Below are 17,611 nucleotides of genomic sequence, written 5' to 3'. Positions count from 1 at the left end.
AAGACTGGTAAAACAATATTTTGTGCCATACGTAAAACAAGTTTATAGATAAAAGTCTAATTTGTAAGTTTGAAATCTCACTGTTGAGTTAAACGTTATTTTAAGACATAATGGATTTTTTTAGCTTATAAAACTTGTAATAATTAGAAACTGTCAAATGCAGCTACGGGACATAACCGGATGTTGTTGCTTTTCCAAGGACCGGAAAGGCGGCTTCAAAATAAAAGCTCAAACCGCCCGTTGGGTGCAACGTCGTGACGTCACGGTCACATGAAACGTTTCCCATCAAATTTTTTTGTATTTAACATTTCTGTGTTTTTGCAGTGAAAATTTTCGCTGTTTGAACTGAAACTGCTCTTTCATCTGCAACAAGTTTAAAAAGCGTCCAACATGGACGAGGACGGGCTGCCGATCGTGGGTTCCGGTGTCGATCTTACCAAGGTTGGTGTCTAAATTAGCTAGCTATCTAGCATTAAGCTTAGCTAACTAACGTCAAGCTACATATTGAGGAAATGAGAAGAAATGGGGGCAAAACAGTGCTGCGAGACAGTTGTCATCCTGATTAGCAAGTCAGATAGTAATTATAACGTTAGTACTTAAGCTAGTTAGCTGTAATCGAAGCAGCTGTTAGCTTCATTATGATTAGCTAACAAAACTGCCTTTTAACATCTCTTTGGCATCCATCCATAGCTTGCAGCAATAACTGTTGGAGTCTTTACTGAATAATTAACATATTATTTAAATATTTAATCACTGTAAAATATTGTGTGGGGTGGCTCAGTTGTGGTAGAAATAATAAATGACTAACTTCATATTAACCTGTTGTCAACAACCAAAGAGTTCACAACATCTACTATGTTCAAACTGAATGAATGCAGTGAGTGTAGTGGCCTAAGGGAGGCAAAATGGCTGTATGTGATTTACTTCATGTCCTCAGTACATCACATGCTGGGTTCCTCCTTAATAAAGCTCCATCTGTTTCCTTTAGGTCCCTGCTATTCAACAGAGAAGAGTCGTTGCCTATCTCAATCAGTTTGTCGTGCACACAGTCCGGTTCCTTAACCGCTTTTCCACAGTTTGTGAAGAGGTTTGTACTTCTTCTTGTACTCTTTACTTGCCTCTGTTGTCCTGGTTAATTCACACACACAACTTCTGCAACACTGAGATCATATCCTGAACTGTTTAACTTTTTCCCCACAGAAACTTTCCAACATATCTCTACGCATACAGCAGATTGAAACAACCCTTTGTATTCTGGAAGCCAAGGTGAGCTCTTGAGCTTCTGACATTTATGACACTATATATATATATATATATATATATATATATATATATATATATATATATATATATATATATATATAAATGTCATGCTCATGCTCTGATCATGTGTCAACTATTGTAATGTTCTGTGCAGCTGTCTTCCATACCTGGGCTGGAGGACGTCACGATAGAGGGACTCAGTCAGCGGCAGCCTGCTCAGGCTAATGGACCCACTAACACCAGTCAGAGCCAAACAGATGGTCCACCAGCAGGGACCCTGCCTCCCACAGAGGTAAATACACTGACATGCACACAAACAAGTATATAGTATTTTTCAGCCACATTGTACCACAAGAGCCAAGATGATTTTCTTTTTTTAACAGAAAGCCATGTATATGCATTTTATGTAGATTCAACCACCAGTTCATAATACAAAAAGTCAAACATGTTCATTGTACTTAAAAAAGTAGTAGAGATTTAAATAGATATGCTTATACACTTTCTTGCAGAGAGTTAGATGAGAAGAGTGATACCACCCTTATGTCTGTGTGTTAATTATAAAGCTAAAGGCAGGAAATGGTTAGCTTAGCTTAGCATAAAGACCTGGAAACAAGGGGAAATGGCTCATCTAGCTCTGTGCAACGATAACAGGATCCACCTACCAGCTCCTCTAAAGCTCACTAACTATTGGCAACCTCACAGTGGTGACGAGTCTCAAGGAAGTCACTGTGCCCACAGGGAAGTAGTTCCATCACATAACTTCCCCTGAAGCCACAGCTTTACAACTCTTTTCATGAACAGTTAAAAGAATTAAAAACTAAGACAGGGGTCCAGTTTTACTAATCTTGCCACACAGATGTTTTGGGTAAGACACCCTTCTTCAGCATGTATTCTGGCAATTTCACAAACAATATACACAGGTGGGGTTAATTTGAGGTGATGGCAACCAGCACAACAAGTAGATCCCAGCAGAGGGTGCCAAAACCTGTCCTGGCACAGTCTCAAGTTGGAGTACAGTGGTTCCCAACTGGTGCAGCAACGGGGTCCAGATTTCTCCTCAGTCATTAATTTAAGGTCCAAACATTTTAATATATTCAGCATCATACTTGTGTTTTGCCATGTCATCGAGCTAGTTTGCTATCTCTGTCAAGTAGCTGTCCACTAGAGACTCATCCTAAAGTAGGAATCAGCACTTGGAAAAAAAAGAGCTATGCTGAAATTTGCTGTATTTCAACATGAAGTGTGTTTTTTTACAAACTTGACATGTTTGCAAGTCACTTGTGGTCCACTGAGGATGGACCTGCGACCCACTTGTTGGGAACCACTGGTAAAGAACACTAAAACATAAAAAAAACAAGGACGCTACAGTAATGCTTGTTTCCTACAAAGTAAATATAATTTGCGCTCTTTCCTTAGTTTTTCGTGTTTTAGTATTCTACATAATGAGACTCCATGCCAGGAAAGGTTGTTGCTCCTTCTGCTTAGATCTACATGTTGCACTGCTTGCAGTTACCTAGATTTAGGGCTCGGTATTGGTATGTGATACTGACTATCGACTGAAATAACCCAGCACTAAGTAGTATTGAAACCACTCCGGTCAAACGATACCTGCATTTAATCCTATTTGCACCCAGATTTTGTGGGTTTGGTTTTGCTCGCAGCCAATCTCTACAAGCATTGTTCGATTCAATGCAACATACGATGGGCCTGCTACTGCAGCAGCTAAAACCCATACAGTCTATGGTGTGGTGAAATCAAGCATGGTGTATTTAATAATAATAATTTTATTTATAAAGCACATTTCAAGCTTGAGTACAAAGCACTCTCTAGATTAAAACATTTACGAAATAAAATGTAAAAAATAATAAACCCATGAAAGCCCCCTGTATGACACATACAAAAAAGAACATGAAAGCACTTATATGAAACAGCACTGAGTCCATACTTAAACAGATGGAGGTGCAAATGCAAAATAAATGAAGTAAACTCATACATAAATAAGTAAAATGTGTGTAAGTCATACTTCTACTGTTATTATACACATATGACTATTGTCACACAAGTATACTGTCAGATATTAATACATACTTTCAACATATTGTACCACAGTAGCCAGAACTATAACTATAATATTATTACTTTCATTAATGTTGTTGTAAGCTACTGTCATTACCTGCATCTCTCTCTCTCTCTCTCTCTCTCTCTCTCTCTCTCTCTCTGTCTCATTGTGTCATATGGATTACTGTTAATTTATTATGCTGATCTGTTCTGTACGACATCTATTGCACGTCTGTCCGTCCTGGAAGAGGGATCCCTCCTCAGTTGCTCTTCCTGAGGTTTCTACCATTTTTTTTCCCCGTTAAAGGGTTTTTTTGGGGGAGTTTTTCCTTATCCGCTGTGAGGGTCATAAGGACAGAGGGATGTTGTATGCTGTAAAGCCCTGTGAGGCAAATTGTGATTTGTGATATTGGGCTTTATAAATAAAATTGATTGATTGATTGATTGATTGATTGATTAGCTCATAGAAAGCAGGTGAAAATTTGAAGCAGTTGGCAGTTCAGCATGCCGAGATCCCACCAGAACATTTGATAGTATGGCTTTACTACATGCCTTTGGGGTCTGACAAAAATAAATGCATAAAATGCAGAAGGAGTACTTCAAAAGAAACTCCGTTTGTATTGGTATCACTTTAAAGGTGCTGGTTTTGGTACTGGTATTGTAATTTTTTTAAATGATACCAAACCCTACCTATAGGTAACCCCACTTGTGTACATTTCTGTGTGTCTTTGTGTCAATAGTAAATGTCACATGAGATTCAGTGTGCTAATTAGTCAGCTTTATATTGTATAATCAATATTATAAACACGCCAACATCAGATAAACACATCTGCAAACCACAATCTCTGCAAGTCTGAAACCTACAAGAGCACCGCCTACTAAAAATGCAAAACAGGGTACCCCACTCGATATCCTGTGTTGTCTAAACCACTGGTTATATCGCACTGTTTTGGTAATTTGCATATTCCATGTTGCAGCCCGCTCAGACTGCACCAGATTCTGCAGCGACACCAAAAGCAGAAGCAGCTGCAGAGAACGTCATGACAGTGGCCAAGGACCCACGTTATGCCCGATACCTGAAAATGGTCCAAGTGGTATGTCATGCAGACTGTAGGGATTAAAAAACATAATCTGTGTGTTCTGTATTTTAATAAATGTTTTATTATTCATCACAGGGAGTCCCAGTTATGGCGATAAAGAACAAAATGGTCCTGGAGGGTTTGGATCCCAGCTTGCTTGAGTGAGTCTTTCACTGTTACTGGTGATGATTACATAATAGTCTTTATCTCTGTAACACTGACCGTTAACATTTCCTTCCCTGATGATGACAGCACACCGGATGCCCCCTTACCTGATGGAGGAACAAGGAGCACAGAGGATCAGGATATTGCAGCCACCAGCTCTGACAGCGAATCATCTTTCAGTGACTGACACCTTTCCTCTGTCTCCATCACCCATATAGCTTCCTGTAAAGGCCATTCATTGCTATTCTGAGCTCCTGTAGGCCTGTACTGAGAATGAAAAGTCGGCTGCAGAGTGCCTGTAAAGGAGCACCTGTGAGAGGGTGCAAATGTAAGTGCCTGAAACAGGAAACTCCAACCAGATTGTAATTTCAGTGTTAAAGCACTGAAATAGTTTTGCATTCAGTCGGTCAGTGACCTCCACAATTTTGATACATCTTGCGTTTTTGACAAATTCAAAAAGAGGGAATAATTTTCCTTGTTGACTGTTTGTCATCAGAACATGGCAGTGGCGATGACTATTGTACAAGAAGTTATTATATCCTGTAGAAGATATCGGTCTTCTTTTTAGTTGTTGCACTACTATCACAGTTTAATGCCTTTAATAGAAACTTGAACAGAAAAATTATTTGAAAAAAGATACTCAACAAATAAATTGTATTTCTGTGTGTTAAGGCCAGGGAGAAAAATATCACAATAATCCTTCAGTAATGATGTATATCATAATATGGTGTAATTTCCGTCCTTCCTTAAAATCAGCTGTCATTCTGAAGTAGTTTGATGAAATTATACTAGCAATATTTTGATTTGTTGACCTTTAACAGAACGCTTAAAGGAATACTTCACTCTCCAAATGACCGTTTTTAAATCTATTACTAAAACTATATTAAGCTCTTAAACAACTCACGCAGTATAATTATAGTCTCATTTATTCAACTGTGTGCTCAGTACTTCCTAAAAAGACAACTCTTTCTGATGGGGAACTGAACTGAAAGCGAAACTTATCAATGCTCTCTTCAAAGCCAGATTCCATTGACAAAAGCAGTAATTTTACCTTGCTGAACACAGGAGTTGCTGATCTACTGCTGCCCGGATTGGTAGATTATAAGTGTTAGTGTTTGACTTTGCTGAATTTGAACTAACCTTTTAAAACATTAAAGTCACACGGCAACACAAACAAACTGACTAATTGAGGCAGCAGTAGACCAGCAGCTCCTGTGTTCAGGGAGATAAAATTACTGTTTTTGTCAATGGAGTCTGGCTTTGAAGAGAGCATAGGTAAGTTTTACTTTCCATTCAGCTGGGTGGCACTGAGCATACGACTGGATAAATTAGACTTTGATTGTACTGCACAATTTGTGTGAGAGTTCGTTAACAGATGTTTTGATATAGTTTTTGCTGTTGTTAACAATGGACCCCAATGACTTCAATTCATCAAGAACTTTCAGGAGTTTTTGGATTCTTCATTCATTGTGGCAACATGTGAGAAAACATTGTTTCCTTCATGAATTAAGCCTAACACAGGATTAGTAAGTGATATACAAATAATCATTTGGGGAGTGGCATTTCCCTTTAATACTGCCTGTTTTTTTTTTCTTCATCTCAAAGCAGCAAAACTGAGATTCAATAAGTTGGCATATGAACAATATCCAAACAGGAGTTCCAAACTGGTGTCTTTACAGAATATTATAATCAAGTCGCAGTGGAGTGTCATGCTTTTCCATTATTGTACCTTGTTAATCACGACACAGCGACTTCTGAAAGTATTCAGACCTCTTTGCTTTTTTTTTTTTGCAAAGTTTATATATTAAAGATTTAAGATGGATTGGGTTAAATTTTTGGGCTGTCAGTTTACTAACAATATGTTAGAGCAAAAACATGTTAATAGAAGGTTTTGAAAACTTATTCTGAATGAAAAAATGAAATCTGAATATTTTCCAAAGCTGCTGAGTGTGTCTTGATTTATAATACAGACAAAAACTCTTTATATGTCACCAATGAGTGACAGTAAATGATAAAAAGTAGTGTATTGTCTGATTCTGCTTTGGGTCCTTGCATAGCAAACATTTTTCTATTGACATTTTCAACTGGGTTTTAATGTTTGTCCCATGATAGCATTGCCTTGTACAGTAACCTCAGCTGGAATGAAGATAAACAAACTTGCACTAAATCAGTGATAAACACAACATGTCAGAACACAAACTTGTCCCAGCTTATGACATTCATCAGGACTTGTGACTACACGCCCTAAAAATGTAAAATAGTGAGGTCATGAACTCCTCGGCACATAACAAATATTCATAAGATTTCTATGAATGAATATTATTACACTATAGTGACTGTGAAAATGAGTGTGAAGAAGTCTGGGAAGCACTTTGTGTACAAAAGCAAGAAGATCTGTAATAAATAAACAGTTTGCTTAAAAAAAAAAGTGTATCTTTATTTTTCAGCCCAGCAGCGCACCATCATCTGTACAGTACATTGTGTCATAAGCAAAACCGTATCAATACACAGTGATTGAATGAAAAAGATAAACTCCCTTTTGTTTCCAAGACAGCATCTGTAGTGGACACGTTAACAATCTGTGGACAGGATTGTCTCTTTGGAATACTGTGTGTTAGTCCCATCTACTGACCACCAGTTACAGACATGATCTATAAAAGAATGCTCCAAAAGTGCTGGCCGCTGAAATACAGGATATCAGCTGATACTCAGATGTGATAGTGATTTTATATTTGGTGAGTAGCAATAGCTGACACTATGACACACTTTATTTGCTCATCACAACATCACAAAATTGTCTCAGAGGACTTTAGAGGCTCTGACATTGTGCGCTTATTTCAGGGTTCCCACTGTCATGAAATTCCTGGAAAAGTTAAATGGTTTTCCAGGCCTGGAAATAGTTTGGAATTAACAGAATGTGTTGGAAATGTTACAGTGGTTAAATATACGCTGGGGTTCCTGTCTATCCCTAAAAATTCTTAAAAGGCACTGGATTAATTAAATTAAAAATAAGGCCTTAATTGGTATTAAAATAAATTAATCTTTCAAAACAAACCTTGTGAGTTGTAATGAAGCTGAATTTTGTAACTTTACCTTTGTTAAATGTTGCTGTTGTCCCTGGCTTCATATGAGTAGAGGAAAAGTCTGCTAGCCACTAGGCTAATTTATACAATGTAAAATGCCATAGGCTTGTGCTAAAAACATTAGCATGTTGTATTTGTGGGGAAAATGTGTCCAGATAAAGACAAGTGTTTGTCTGTGAATTCTGCGAGTTATAGTGAAGCTGATATGTGTACTTATGTTTAAAACTGTCTTTATTAAGCCATGTTTAATGTGTGTTTTGGAGGTGTAACTGCAGAGTGACACAGACATACCACCACGCAAGTATAAATGCTCGGTGTAGGCCACATGTGTAGGCTACAACATAGGCACTGCCACACATGTATAAATCCTCCTTAAGACTTTGGAATCCCACATGCAGAGCAAGAAACACAAAATTGTTTAGAATACTCGTCAACAAATGCCAGGTATTTCCCCAAAAAGTCATGGTTTATATTACACTCAGCATGTGGGCTAAATTGTCCTTAACCCTCGGTAAAAAATCTTGGTCCATGTTTTTTTTTTTCTTCAGTTTTAGTTATTGTAAATTGGTCTTAAAAAGTCTTAAATCTGACTTAAGCTGTCAGAACCATGATACATTGTTTTGGCTGTTGTTAAATATGTCCATCAAAATCCCAAAACATCTAACATTACACAAAATTTCCCATGTAGTATTGAAACATCACCAGTATTACGTGATACACATCTGTGTACGCAGCTAGCTGGTGGCAGGAATGTCGAACAAGTGAGTAAAGTTAGCCAGAGCCAGCAGTTTGCTTATTGGCAAATGTCTGGGCAGTGCATGTTAAATAATGCTTGCCGTTAGCACCGTGAGGAAACGGCTCTAGTCAGCCATTCTAAAGGGATGGCTATAGCCAGGCCAAGATAACATTATCAGTTTGTGTCTACTGTACGTGTATGTCCATATTCCACGCTACACTTTCGCCTGCCTTAGGACATAGCATACTGGAGTAGCACCTTATGATCGCGATAGAGGCCTATCTACTTCACTAAAGTCTTGGAAAGAGGGTTAAATATTACGGGTAATAAAATTCATTGGTAAAGTGTGTGGGAACCCTGATGTTTTTCAGTGTTGATGTTGTTGATGTTACTAAAGTAGCTAAAGTATTGGCAGTGTGCTCTACAGCAGTGGTTCCCAGCCTGGGGTTTGATAATATATATACAAATTTAAGGGCGTCAGAAATTCAAAATATATTTCTGTCACCCAAAATACTTGCATTTTTCAGACTTAATGACATATTGTGAGTGAAATGCTGGAAACTTCTGCCTCTTCAGGCCCCTGAAAATCCTACAAATTAAACAATTTTCAAAGGTAAAGTCCCTCTGATTAAACTGCCTACATTTTTTTAATGCCCGCTGATGTAAGGTTAAGAGAAAAGCTTAGTTTATCTGGCTGACAGCACACTGAAAACCTGCCTTCAATTCTAATTAGCTGCAATTTCTATTCTATTACAGTAATTTAATTTGGCAGTCATACTGAACAAACTATTTAATTAAGTAGCCTAGTTTCTGTTGCATAAACTGTCTACAGTCTGCAGACACAAGCAAAATCCCATCTATAGCTGCACTGTGGAACAATCCAGCAGTATGAGCTTAAACCATTTAGCACACACGGAGAGTACAGAAAGTATTGAAACCAAAACTCTGAATTGGAGCATTCATAGAAAGAGTTTCCAGCTGTCCAAAGAAAACATGATTAGAAAATGCTAATAAAAAAAAATGTCATACAGGTTTCCTGATTACTTACATACAGTATCAATGTAGTCTCACCATTTTCTCACACAACACGAGCACCACCATGTTCCCACAGACGAGTCTGTCATTAGTTTGAGTCTCCTTTAACCATGTGTGAAGCTATCATGTGTTCCCTGTGTGATGAACTTCTCTTATTACTGGTCACAGGTTTGACAGCATGAGTCACGCTGGTGTGGCAACGATCGAGAGCAAAGTGCAAAGTGTTGTTTGAACACAGGAAGCAATTAAGTGCACGTATAAAATGAATTGAGATCATATAAAAGGTATAAAGATACAGGCTGTGATCGGTTTCTGAGCTGCTGATAATGTATAAATAACAACGTACCCACTGTGTTGTACCAGCAAATTCAGTCAGGCGATACAAAACACAACATCGTATAAAAGCCTTGCAGTGTAAAAATACAAATGTACAAAATGCATGTGCATAAAAGCTTTACAAAAAAATGCAGAACATTTTTTTTAAACATTAAAATACTGATAATCATACTGTGATGTGTCGTCAGTCTCAGACTCATCATGGCTACTCCACGTTCTCTGTTTTCACTCGCAACGTAAACAGCTGTGGGGAATAAAAAGGGAGAGAAATAAGAACCCCTTTCAGCATTACATTTAAATAAAAATGAGCTTCTGTTTGTTGGTGTGATACTCACTTTGAAGTCGTCGATGTATGTGAGGAAGAAGCAGATGAAGCTGAAGGCGACGATCCACTCGCATACAGCACTGGCCACATGGAAGGGGTAGTCCTGAAGGAGAGACACAGACAGTCAGTAAATATTCAGCTTTTAAGTGGAAACAGATATTTTTCTTTGCTTTAACTTATTATGAAGTAAATGTTGATTGCACAATGTAATCACTACAGAATACTGACACATCAGTGTTTATTGTTTCCCTAAAAGCCTCGCCTCTATAATGACGTTCTGTTTGCCACCGGGCACGATCACCAGGGAAAATGAAGGTTCGATTTTACGGCACAAGGGAAGTGTGGTAACCACGGTGTAACCAAAACAGGAAGAGGATAGTGCTTTTGTTTTCCCCGGTAGCATTTAGGATGTCCAGAAGCAGAAATGGTGGACGGTGGAACAACCCAAGAACATTCCTAGAAATAAGGGTTACAAAGGGCTAACATTCTTTCTACCTGGAACCAACTGCCTTTGAAGAACATTAATATTCTTAAGGGATTCTTTCAGACCAAAGATTCAAGACAAGACAAGTTGAAACGTGCAACTGCTTGCAATGCTCCGTTCTGCAACGTTCTAAAAACCAACTAGATGAGACGGTGTATCATCTCTACGCAACAACTCTCTGTGCTTCCGTTCTGATTCGCAGCTTTTCAGGCTTATTTTGTGGCTGAATATAATTTGTAGCTTCTTAAAATATCGTCGTCGTCGTCCTCCGCTTATCCGGGTCCGGGTCGCAGGGGCAGCAGGCTCAGCAAAGAAGCCCAGACAGTCCTCTCCCCAGCCACTTCCGTGGGAACCCCGAGGCGTTCCCAGGCCAGCCAGGTGATGTAGTCCCTCCAGCGTGTTCTGGGCGGCCCCGAGGTCTCCTCCCGGTTGGACACGCCCGAAACACCTCCCAAGGGAGGCGTCCAGAAGGCATCCTTACCAGATGCCCGAACCACCTCAACTGGCTCCTCTCGATGTGGAGGAGCAGCGGCTCTACTCCAAGTCCCTCCCGGATGTCTGAGCTCCTCACTCTATCCCTAAGGCTGAGCCCAGCCACCCTGCGGAGGAAACTCATTTCGGCTGCTTGTACTCGCGATCTCATTCTTTCGGTCACTACCCAGAGCTCATGACCATAGGTGAAGGTTGGAACGTAGATCGACTGGTAAATCGAGAGCTTCACTTTTTGGCTAAGCTCTTCACCACAACGGACCGGTTAAGCGCCTGCATCACGGCTGACGCCGCCCCAATCCGCCTGTCAATCTCCCGCTCCATCCTACCCTCACTCGTGAACAAGATCCCGAGATACTTAAACTCCTCCACCTGAGGAAGGACCTCCCCTCCGATCTGGAGAGGGCAATCCACCCTTTTCTGGCTGAGGACCATGGCCTCAGACTTGGAGGTGCTGATTCTCATCCCAGCCGCTTCACACTCGGCTGCGAACCGTCCCAGCAAGAGCTGGAGGTCACTGTTCGATGGAGCTAGGAGGACCACGTCATTCGCAAAAAGCAGGGACGAGATCCTCCCGTCACTGAACCTGACACCCTCCACCACTCGGCTGCACCTAGAAATTCTGTCCATAAAAGTTATGAACAGAACCGGTGACAAAGGGCAGCCCTGGCGGAGTCCAACCCTCACCGGGAACAGGTCCGACTTACTGCCGGCCACGCAAACCAGACTCATGCTCCTTCGGTACAGGGACTGGATGGCCCTTAGCTTCTTAAAATATGAATGAGGATAGTGATAGTGAGACACTAGCTACAGCTGCATTTGTAGCAGTGATGAAACGGGGAAAAGCAGAAACAAAACGAGCATCAGATGGAGTGTATTCATGATAAATACACCACAGTAATATAAATAACCAGCGGCAATAAATAAGTGGGCGGGGCATAAGCACATACAGCGAGCAGCAGCAGCCAACGGTGATTTGACTAGCTGAGCTGCAGGTGACACTATCAGCCGGCTTGAGTCGAGCTCAGAACAGTTTGCACCACCGCAACTTTTCTCTGCAACGCTCTAAAATGAATGAGGAAACCTTTTCATCCAAAGAACTCTTTTTGAAAATAGAGTTCTTCAAGGGTTCTTTGCAGCAGCCCTTATTGTTGACTTGGCCATGTCTGCTACCTAGTCAGAAATGTCTTAGTTCTTCTTGACTAGTTCCTGCTTGGTGCATGTCTTTTAAGTATATAATAGTGCTGTCATCATGAAGTGAACGGAAATAATGAGAGAGAGAGAGAGAGCTTGATTAATCAGTATCGTGTGGGCCAGGATTGACCCCTGGGACAGACTTTGGACATGATGAACCCGTCATGGTTCTAGTTAGCTCTTTCGTTGCTAGGAGTGTAACTGTGGAAACTCTACCTAGCAAAAGAAAAAGAGCCACATTGCTTGGCTCTGAGGAAAGCGGAAAGTGATGGGTTGCTTTTGCGACAGCCCCCATCATGGTGGGCGGCGAAGGGTGTGTGAAAAGTTGCCTGTTTCCACTTTAAACTGATGTATAGTGACAAACAACAGCCTACCTCGTCTTCTTTGTCTCTATGCAGAGTGGTTTGTTTCACATAGAACGCACAGATTAGAGCTGAATTACCCATTAAGGAAAATGGAATCAACAATGATTGACACTTGTAAATGTGGCAGAAATATCACATACTGTGCATTTACTGGTAACGACACTAATGATAATATCAACAAGAGGATCATGTTGCAACCATGAAGCAAAGTTCCTGTTTAAATGCATGTCATGATGGTTAGAAAGAACAACAGACCTTATTGGTATTTTAACAAATTAGACTTCTGTGAAAGGATACTGGGGAAAAATGCCACAACAGCGAGGATGGCGATACCCACACGTACTCGACACACACAAATGGAGGACCCAAATGGATAGGCACGAAATGATATAACAGACTGGAGGATTATGTATAAGACACCAGAGACAAAGAACAATATTGCTCCTATATCGTGAACGGCTGTCACTAATGTTTCCTGCAATAAAAGAGCAAACACAAAATTACACCTTTAAACATTTAATTATCTTAATGTGACTTAAATGTGCACCACATGTAGAGGACATACCTGAAATGTTGCAACAATACACATGCCCAAACAGGAGAGCAACCCCAACGCTAGAGCAGTTTTATTGAGATGTGGGCTCACCATCCCTGTGTCCGCACTCAGCTTCTCCACAAACTTGTACCTGGCATATATGGTGGATATTCCTGTGTAAAGATGACATTGTGCATTTACCACAATGTGTTGCAAACTGATGACTCACTAAAACAGAAAAACAATCCTCTTGCATCCCATCAAATAAACTCTGCTTTCATTTTCCTAAAAAGGGGAAATGTGACTAATAACTTTGGAAGGCTTGGTTCCTCCATTGGGAAAGTTTGCAGTTGCCTAAAAGAGGTTACAGAGGTCACAGTGCAGATGTTCACACTGATGGGAGTGAAAACCCTGTGCATAGGTGCAGATTCTTGGAGGACACATCCCCCTCAATATTTAGAACATGTGCATTTGTTCCCCCCAATAAAACAGGAAAGTAGCAGAGAACTTTATTTTGACAAAAGGACATCTACAACACAAATGAATGGAGATAAGATACAAATTGGCTGCATTAACATTTACCAGAAAACACGCAATTAAGTGTTTGATGCTAAAAATTATCTGGTACATGGATGGATTACACAATGGCCCTACCAGGCACAGGCCCAGGGGGCCAAAGTGTCAGGGCCCTGGCCTTCACTTGCAAAATGTCACTTAAATTAACAGTAACAGGCCAGGAAGAGACTAAAATGATCATAAAGACACACAAAGGAACTACAAAACAGGCAAAACAACCATAAAGAGACCCAAATGACTACAAAACAATAACAAACAGACACAAAACTACTTCAAAAGTGTCAGAAAAAAAGACCAAATAAGACACAAAATTAGTTTAAAGAGACACAAAATTACCCCAAAGAAACCAAAATGACTACAAGGCACACAATGAGAAACAAAGTGTCTACAAATTACACAAAATTACCTCCAAGAGACACAAAACGACCACAGTAAGACACGAAATGACGACAGAGTCACAAAAAAACAACAAAATATTACACAAAATTCCCTCAATAAGACACAAAGTTATCTCAGAGACCCCTACTACTACAAATCGACACGTAACAACCACAAGGGGACACAAAACAATTACAAAGTAACAGAAAAATTACCAAAAATCACATAAAATTACCATAACAACACACAAAATTACCTAAAAGAGACCCATATGACTTTGAGGAAACCAATCAAACCAATCACAACCACAATGAAACACAAAGTGACAAAAAATTACACAAAATTACCTCCAAGAGACACAAAACAATCACAGAAAGACAAAAAACTACTAAAAGGGACAGAAAAACAACCAAATTAGACACAAAATTACTTTAAAGAGACATAAAATTACCTCAACGAGACACAAATGACTACAAGAAGACACATGACAAGCACAAGGAGATACAAAGTGACTACAAATTACACAAAACTACCTCAAAGAGACACAAAACAATCACAGAAAGACAAAAAACTACTAAAAGGGACAGAAAAACAACCAAATTAGACACAAAATTACTTTAAAGAGACATAAAATTACTTCTACGAGACACAAATGACTACAAGAAGACACATGACAAGCACAAAGAGACACAAAGTGACTACAAGAAGACACATAACAAGCACAAGGAGATACAAAGTGACTACAAATTACACAAAACTACCTCAAAGAGACACAAAACAATCATAAGGAGACACAAAGTGAGCAGAGAGACCCCATCGACTACAGACACGTAACAACAACGTAACTACAAAGAGACAGGAAGTTACCAAAAATGACACAAAATTACCTCAAGGAGACCCAAACAAATACACAAAACAAAAATAACCACAATGAGACACAAAATGCCGACAAAGTGACAGAAAAATGACCAAAATTGACACAAAATCACCTCAGAGACCCAAATGACAACCAAACAAACACAATGTAACTACAAAGAGACACAAAACAATCATAAGGAGACACAGAATGACTACAAAGTGACAGAAAAACCACCATAAAAGACACAAAATGACTTTAAAGAGACACAAAGTTACCTCATAGACCCCAACGACTACAAATAGACACAGAGCCACCACAAAATGACTAAAAAGTGACAGAAAAATGACCAAAACCCTCACAAAATTACCTTAAATAGACCCACATGACTACAAAAAGACACATAACAACCATAAAGAGATGTAAAATGTCTACAAGGGGACACAAAATCACTTCAAAGAGCCACAGAACAATCATAAGGAAACACAAATGACTCCAAAGAGACCCAACACCACCACACCCTCTGTGTGTTTCTGGTGGGGCCCTTTGCATATCTGTACCCAGGGGCCCCATTGTCTCTCCACCCATGTATGCATCCCAGTAAATGTAGAGAGGAAAGCTTGTACCTGCACATGCGGAAATGAATGTCATCAGGCCAAAGATGCAGCTCTCTGGAGGTTTTGCACCTGTGTCACTGCAAAGGGAAAAGACAGATCTGCATGTCAGCCCTCACACTACAGACATGTGCTGACAGTACAGAATACTTCCCCTTATGTAGGTTTGTATGATGTTATATTTTAAACTTTAGGGTGAAAGTCTAACTTCATAGTGAGAAGTGAGAAGAGGAGCGGCACATAATAGCAGATGTGTACGGGCAGCTGGACTCTGGGCTCCAGCCGAGTTGACGCAGAGGAAAACGAAACTAAACTCTGTGCCTCAGAAATCACTGAAAATAAACTTCGCCGTGCACTTTCTACACCTCAGATTGACTTTCTGGTGCGTCAAACCACTTATAAAGTCATTTCAATGAATAAAACTTACCTGATGTATGGAAAAATGACGTCGACATCCCCTCTGAAAAGCGCAATAATGTAGGAAACAATAAAAGTGCTGGAGGACCAGATGACCAGAAACGCTGGTAGGAAACACAGTCCTTGCTGGAACCAAAACATCTCCGAGGTGGCTGAACGCGAAGCTTCCAGAAAACACTCTCACACGGAGTCAAAATACATCCACACAACATAAAAACCCGAGTTTAAATGCTGGTCCAGGGCCAGGGCAGAGTCTGCTGCTGCTGGTGCTGCGGTGGAGAGTGATGAAGTTACCGACAGTCACATGGTGGTACGTGAACCAGAGTGAGCCCTGCCAATATACAGTATACAGTAACCTCTTCCCCTTAAATGACTCCGTGTGGGCCGGCCTACGCAAATGAAGCCTCCCGTTATGATCACACGGAGCTTCCTTCCTCCCTTCATCTGTCTTGTTGTCACTGTTTGGCTCCCACAAGACGAGACTCTTTCTTTTGAATTCCCAGAGGTGTGTCAGTGCCAGTAATACACAACAATGTAGGGAAGTAGGCTGCCCTTTACTGAAATATGGGTACAGTATAAAAGTAGTAATAGTTTTAGTTGCATTAACATGTGAGCAACATGTAGTTTATCTGCAAGAGTGCATTATTATTTGTGATTAAATCTCAGTGGGTAGAAAAGTAGCTATGAAATCAGTGTAGGTATATAGTGCACGGAATTTGTAATCAATAAAAGGAAGTTACGAGAAGTTAAAAGTTGTAATCAAGTAGTTTCGTAATTGTAGGAAAAACCAAGGTTGTCACACTTTTTAATCTTGTGTGAATTTCTCATTATCATCAACATCTTTCAAGAGTCACTCAAACATTAAATGAAAGCTTAAGGTCTTGGCTTGAAATGAGTATCATTTTCATTTTTACAACTTATTGTAACAGGAAGTAATAAACCACCAAAGACACTCTGCTGACACATTGTGACAACCAGCCCCATCACCTGGTTGGTTGTCCCTATAGCTATCAGTGGGGTTTTAGAAGAAAAAAAAAACAGATTTTAAAAAATGTGTAGGTTTTTAGCTCTTCAGCCTCTTCAGTTCTACAGAGTCGTAGGGGTCAACAACTCACATTGTGACCTTAAAGACTCTGAAACTAAGAGCTCACGTGACCCCTATGACTCTGCAAGGGTTCCCACCCACACAGTGTCTATAGCTTGCAACTTCGTACCAGTCATTTAGAACTGAAGAAGCTTCTTGGATGAGAGGCGAAACATCATCAAGAAACGCAAGCAAGTCCAGTTGCCTACGATATTAGCACTTACGATTAGCATGACCTGGATGACTGAGAATCTTCACCGACCAGGTGATTGTTTGTTGCAAAGGAGCAAAGGTTGGTCTACGATCAGCCACGAGAAGACCAAGGCCATGATCGTCGGACAGGGTCAACACCACCCACCACTCACTCTAGGCGAGTACGTCAAGAACTTCACGAATTTTGGCAGTAACATCTCGAGTACCGGAGATGTAGAGAAAGACGTACAAAAGAGTATCGGCAAAGCTGCAAGAGCTTTCCAACGGCTCCACAACATACGTTCGTCCAAAGCTATCACTACGGCCATCAAGCCTGTATATGTCAG

At 40.2% G+C, this 17,611-nt stretch overlaps 2 protein-coding genes across 2 annotated transcripts; one reads left to right on the top strand and one right to left on the bottom strand.

Annotated features, from left to right (window-relative positions):
• Window positions 1–255: 255 nt before the first annotated feature.
• On the top strand, window positions 256–6,993 carry washc3 (WASH complex subunit 3). Its single transcript, XM_033614913.2, has 7 exons — window positions 256–441; window positions 989–1,087; window positions 1,201–1,266; window positions 1,418–1,555; window positions 4,299–4,415; window positions 4,497–4,561; window positions 4,653–6,993. Exons 1-7 carry the CDS (start codon window positions 391–393, stop codon window positions 4,750–4,752), a joined length of 636 nt encoding a protein of 211 aa, XP_033470804.1. The 5' UTR covers window positions 256–390; the 3' UTR covers window positions 4,753–6,993.
• dram1 (DNA-damage regulated autophagy modulator 1) lies at window positions 6,982–16,329 on the bottom strand. The gene is made up of 7 exons (XM_033614451.2): window positions 15,999–16,329; window positions 15,584–15,651; window positions 13,178–13,320; window positions 12,910–13,087; window positions 12,622–12,680; window positions 10,091–10,183; window positions 6,982–9,999 (listed from the first exon to the last, which is right to left on the bottom strand). Exons 1-7 carry the CDS (start codon window positions 16,127–16,129, stop codon window positions 9,961–9,963), a joined length of 711 nt encoding a protein of 236 aa, XP_033470342.1. The 5' UTR covers window positions 16,130–16,329; the 3' UTR covers window positions 6,982–9,960.
• Between the last annotated feature and the right edge of the window lie 1,282 nt (window positions 16,330–17,611).

This window comes from Epinephelus lanceolatus, chromosome 23, assembly GCF_041903045.1.
Source record: "Epinephelus lanceolatus isolate andai-2023 chromosome 23, ASM4190304v1, whole genome shotgun sequence".
In the NCBI taxonomy this organism is placed as follows: domain Eukaryota; kingdom Metazoa; phylum Chordata; class Actinopteri; order Perciformes; family Serranidae; genus Epinephelus; species Epinephelus lanceolatus.
The sequence above is the reverse complement of the archived record's forward strand: the minus strand, read 5'-3'. Positions and strand labels throughout refer to the sequence as shown.

What these genes read in the sequence shown, in the direction of transcription:
- washc3 (XM_033614913.2), top strand. Translation starts at nt 391, where the DNA reads ATGGACGAGGACGGGCTGCCGATCGTGGGTTCCGGTGTCGATCTTACC. An exon ending in CCGGTGTCGATCTTACCAAG is followed by an intron (nt 442 to 988) that starts GTTGGTGTCTAA and finishes TGTTTCCTTTAG; the next exon opens with GTCCCTGCTATTCAACAGAG. An exon ending in TTGGATCCCAGCTTGCTTGA is followed by an intron (nt 4,562 to 4,652) that starts GTGAGTCTTTCA and finishes TGATGATGACAG; the next exon opens with CACACCGGATGCCCCCTTAC.
- dram1 (XM_033614451.2), bottom strand. Translation starts at nt 16,129, where the DNA reads ATGTTTTGGTTCCAGCAAGGACTGTGTTTCCTACCAGCGTTTCTGGTC. An exon ending in TGTTGTGGCATTTTTCCCCA is followed by an intron (nt 12,681 to 12,909) that starts GTATCCTTTCAC and finishes TGGGTAATTCAG; the next exon opens with CTCTAATCTGTGCGTTCTAT. An exon ending in CATACATCGACGACTTCAAA is followed by an intron (nt 10,000 to 10,090) that starts GTGAGTATCACA and finishes TATTCCCCACAG; the next exon opens with CTGTTTACGTTGCGAGTGAA.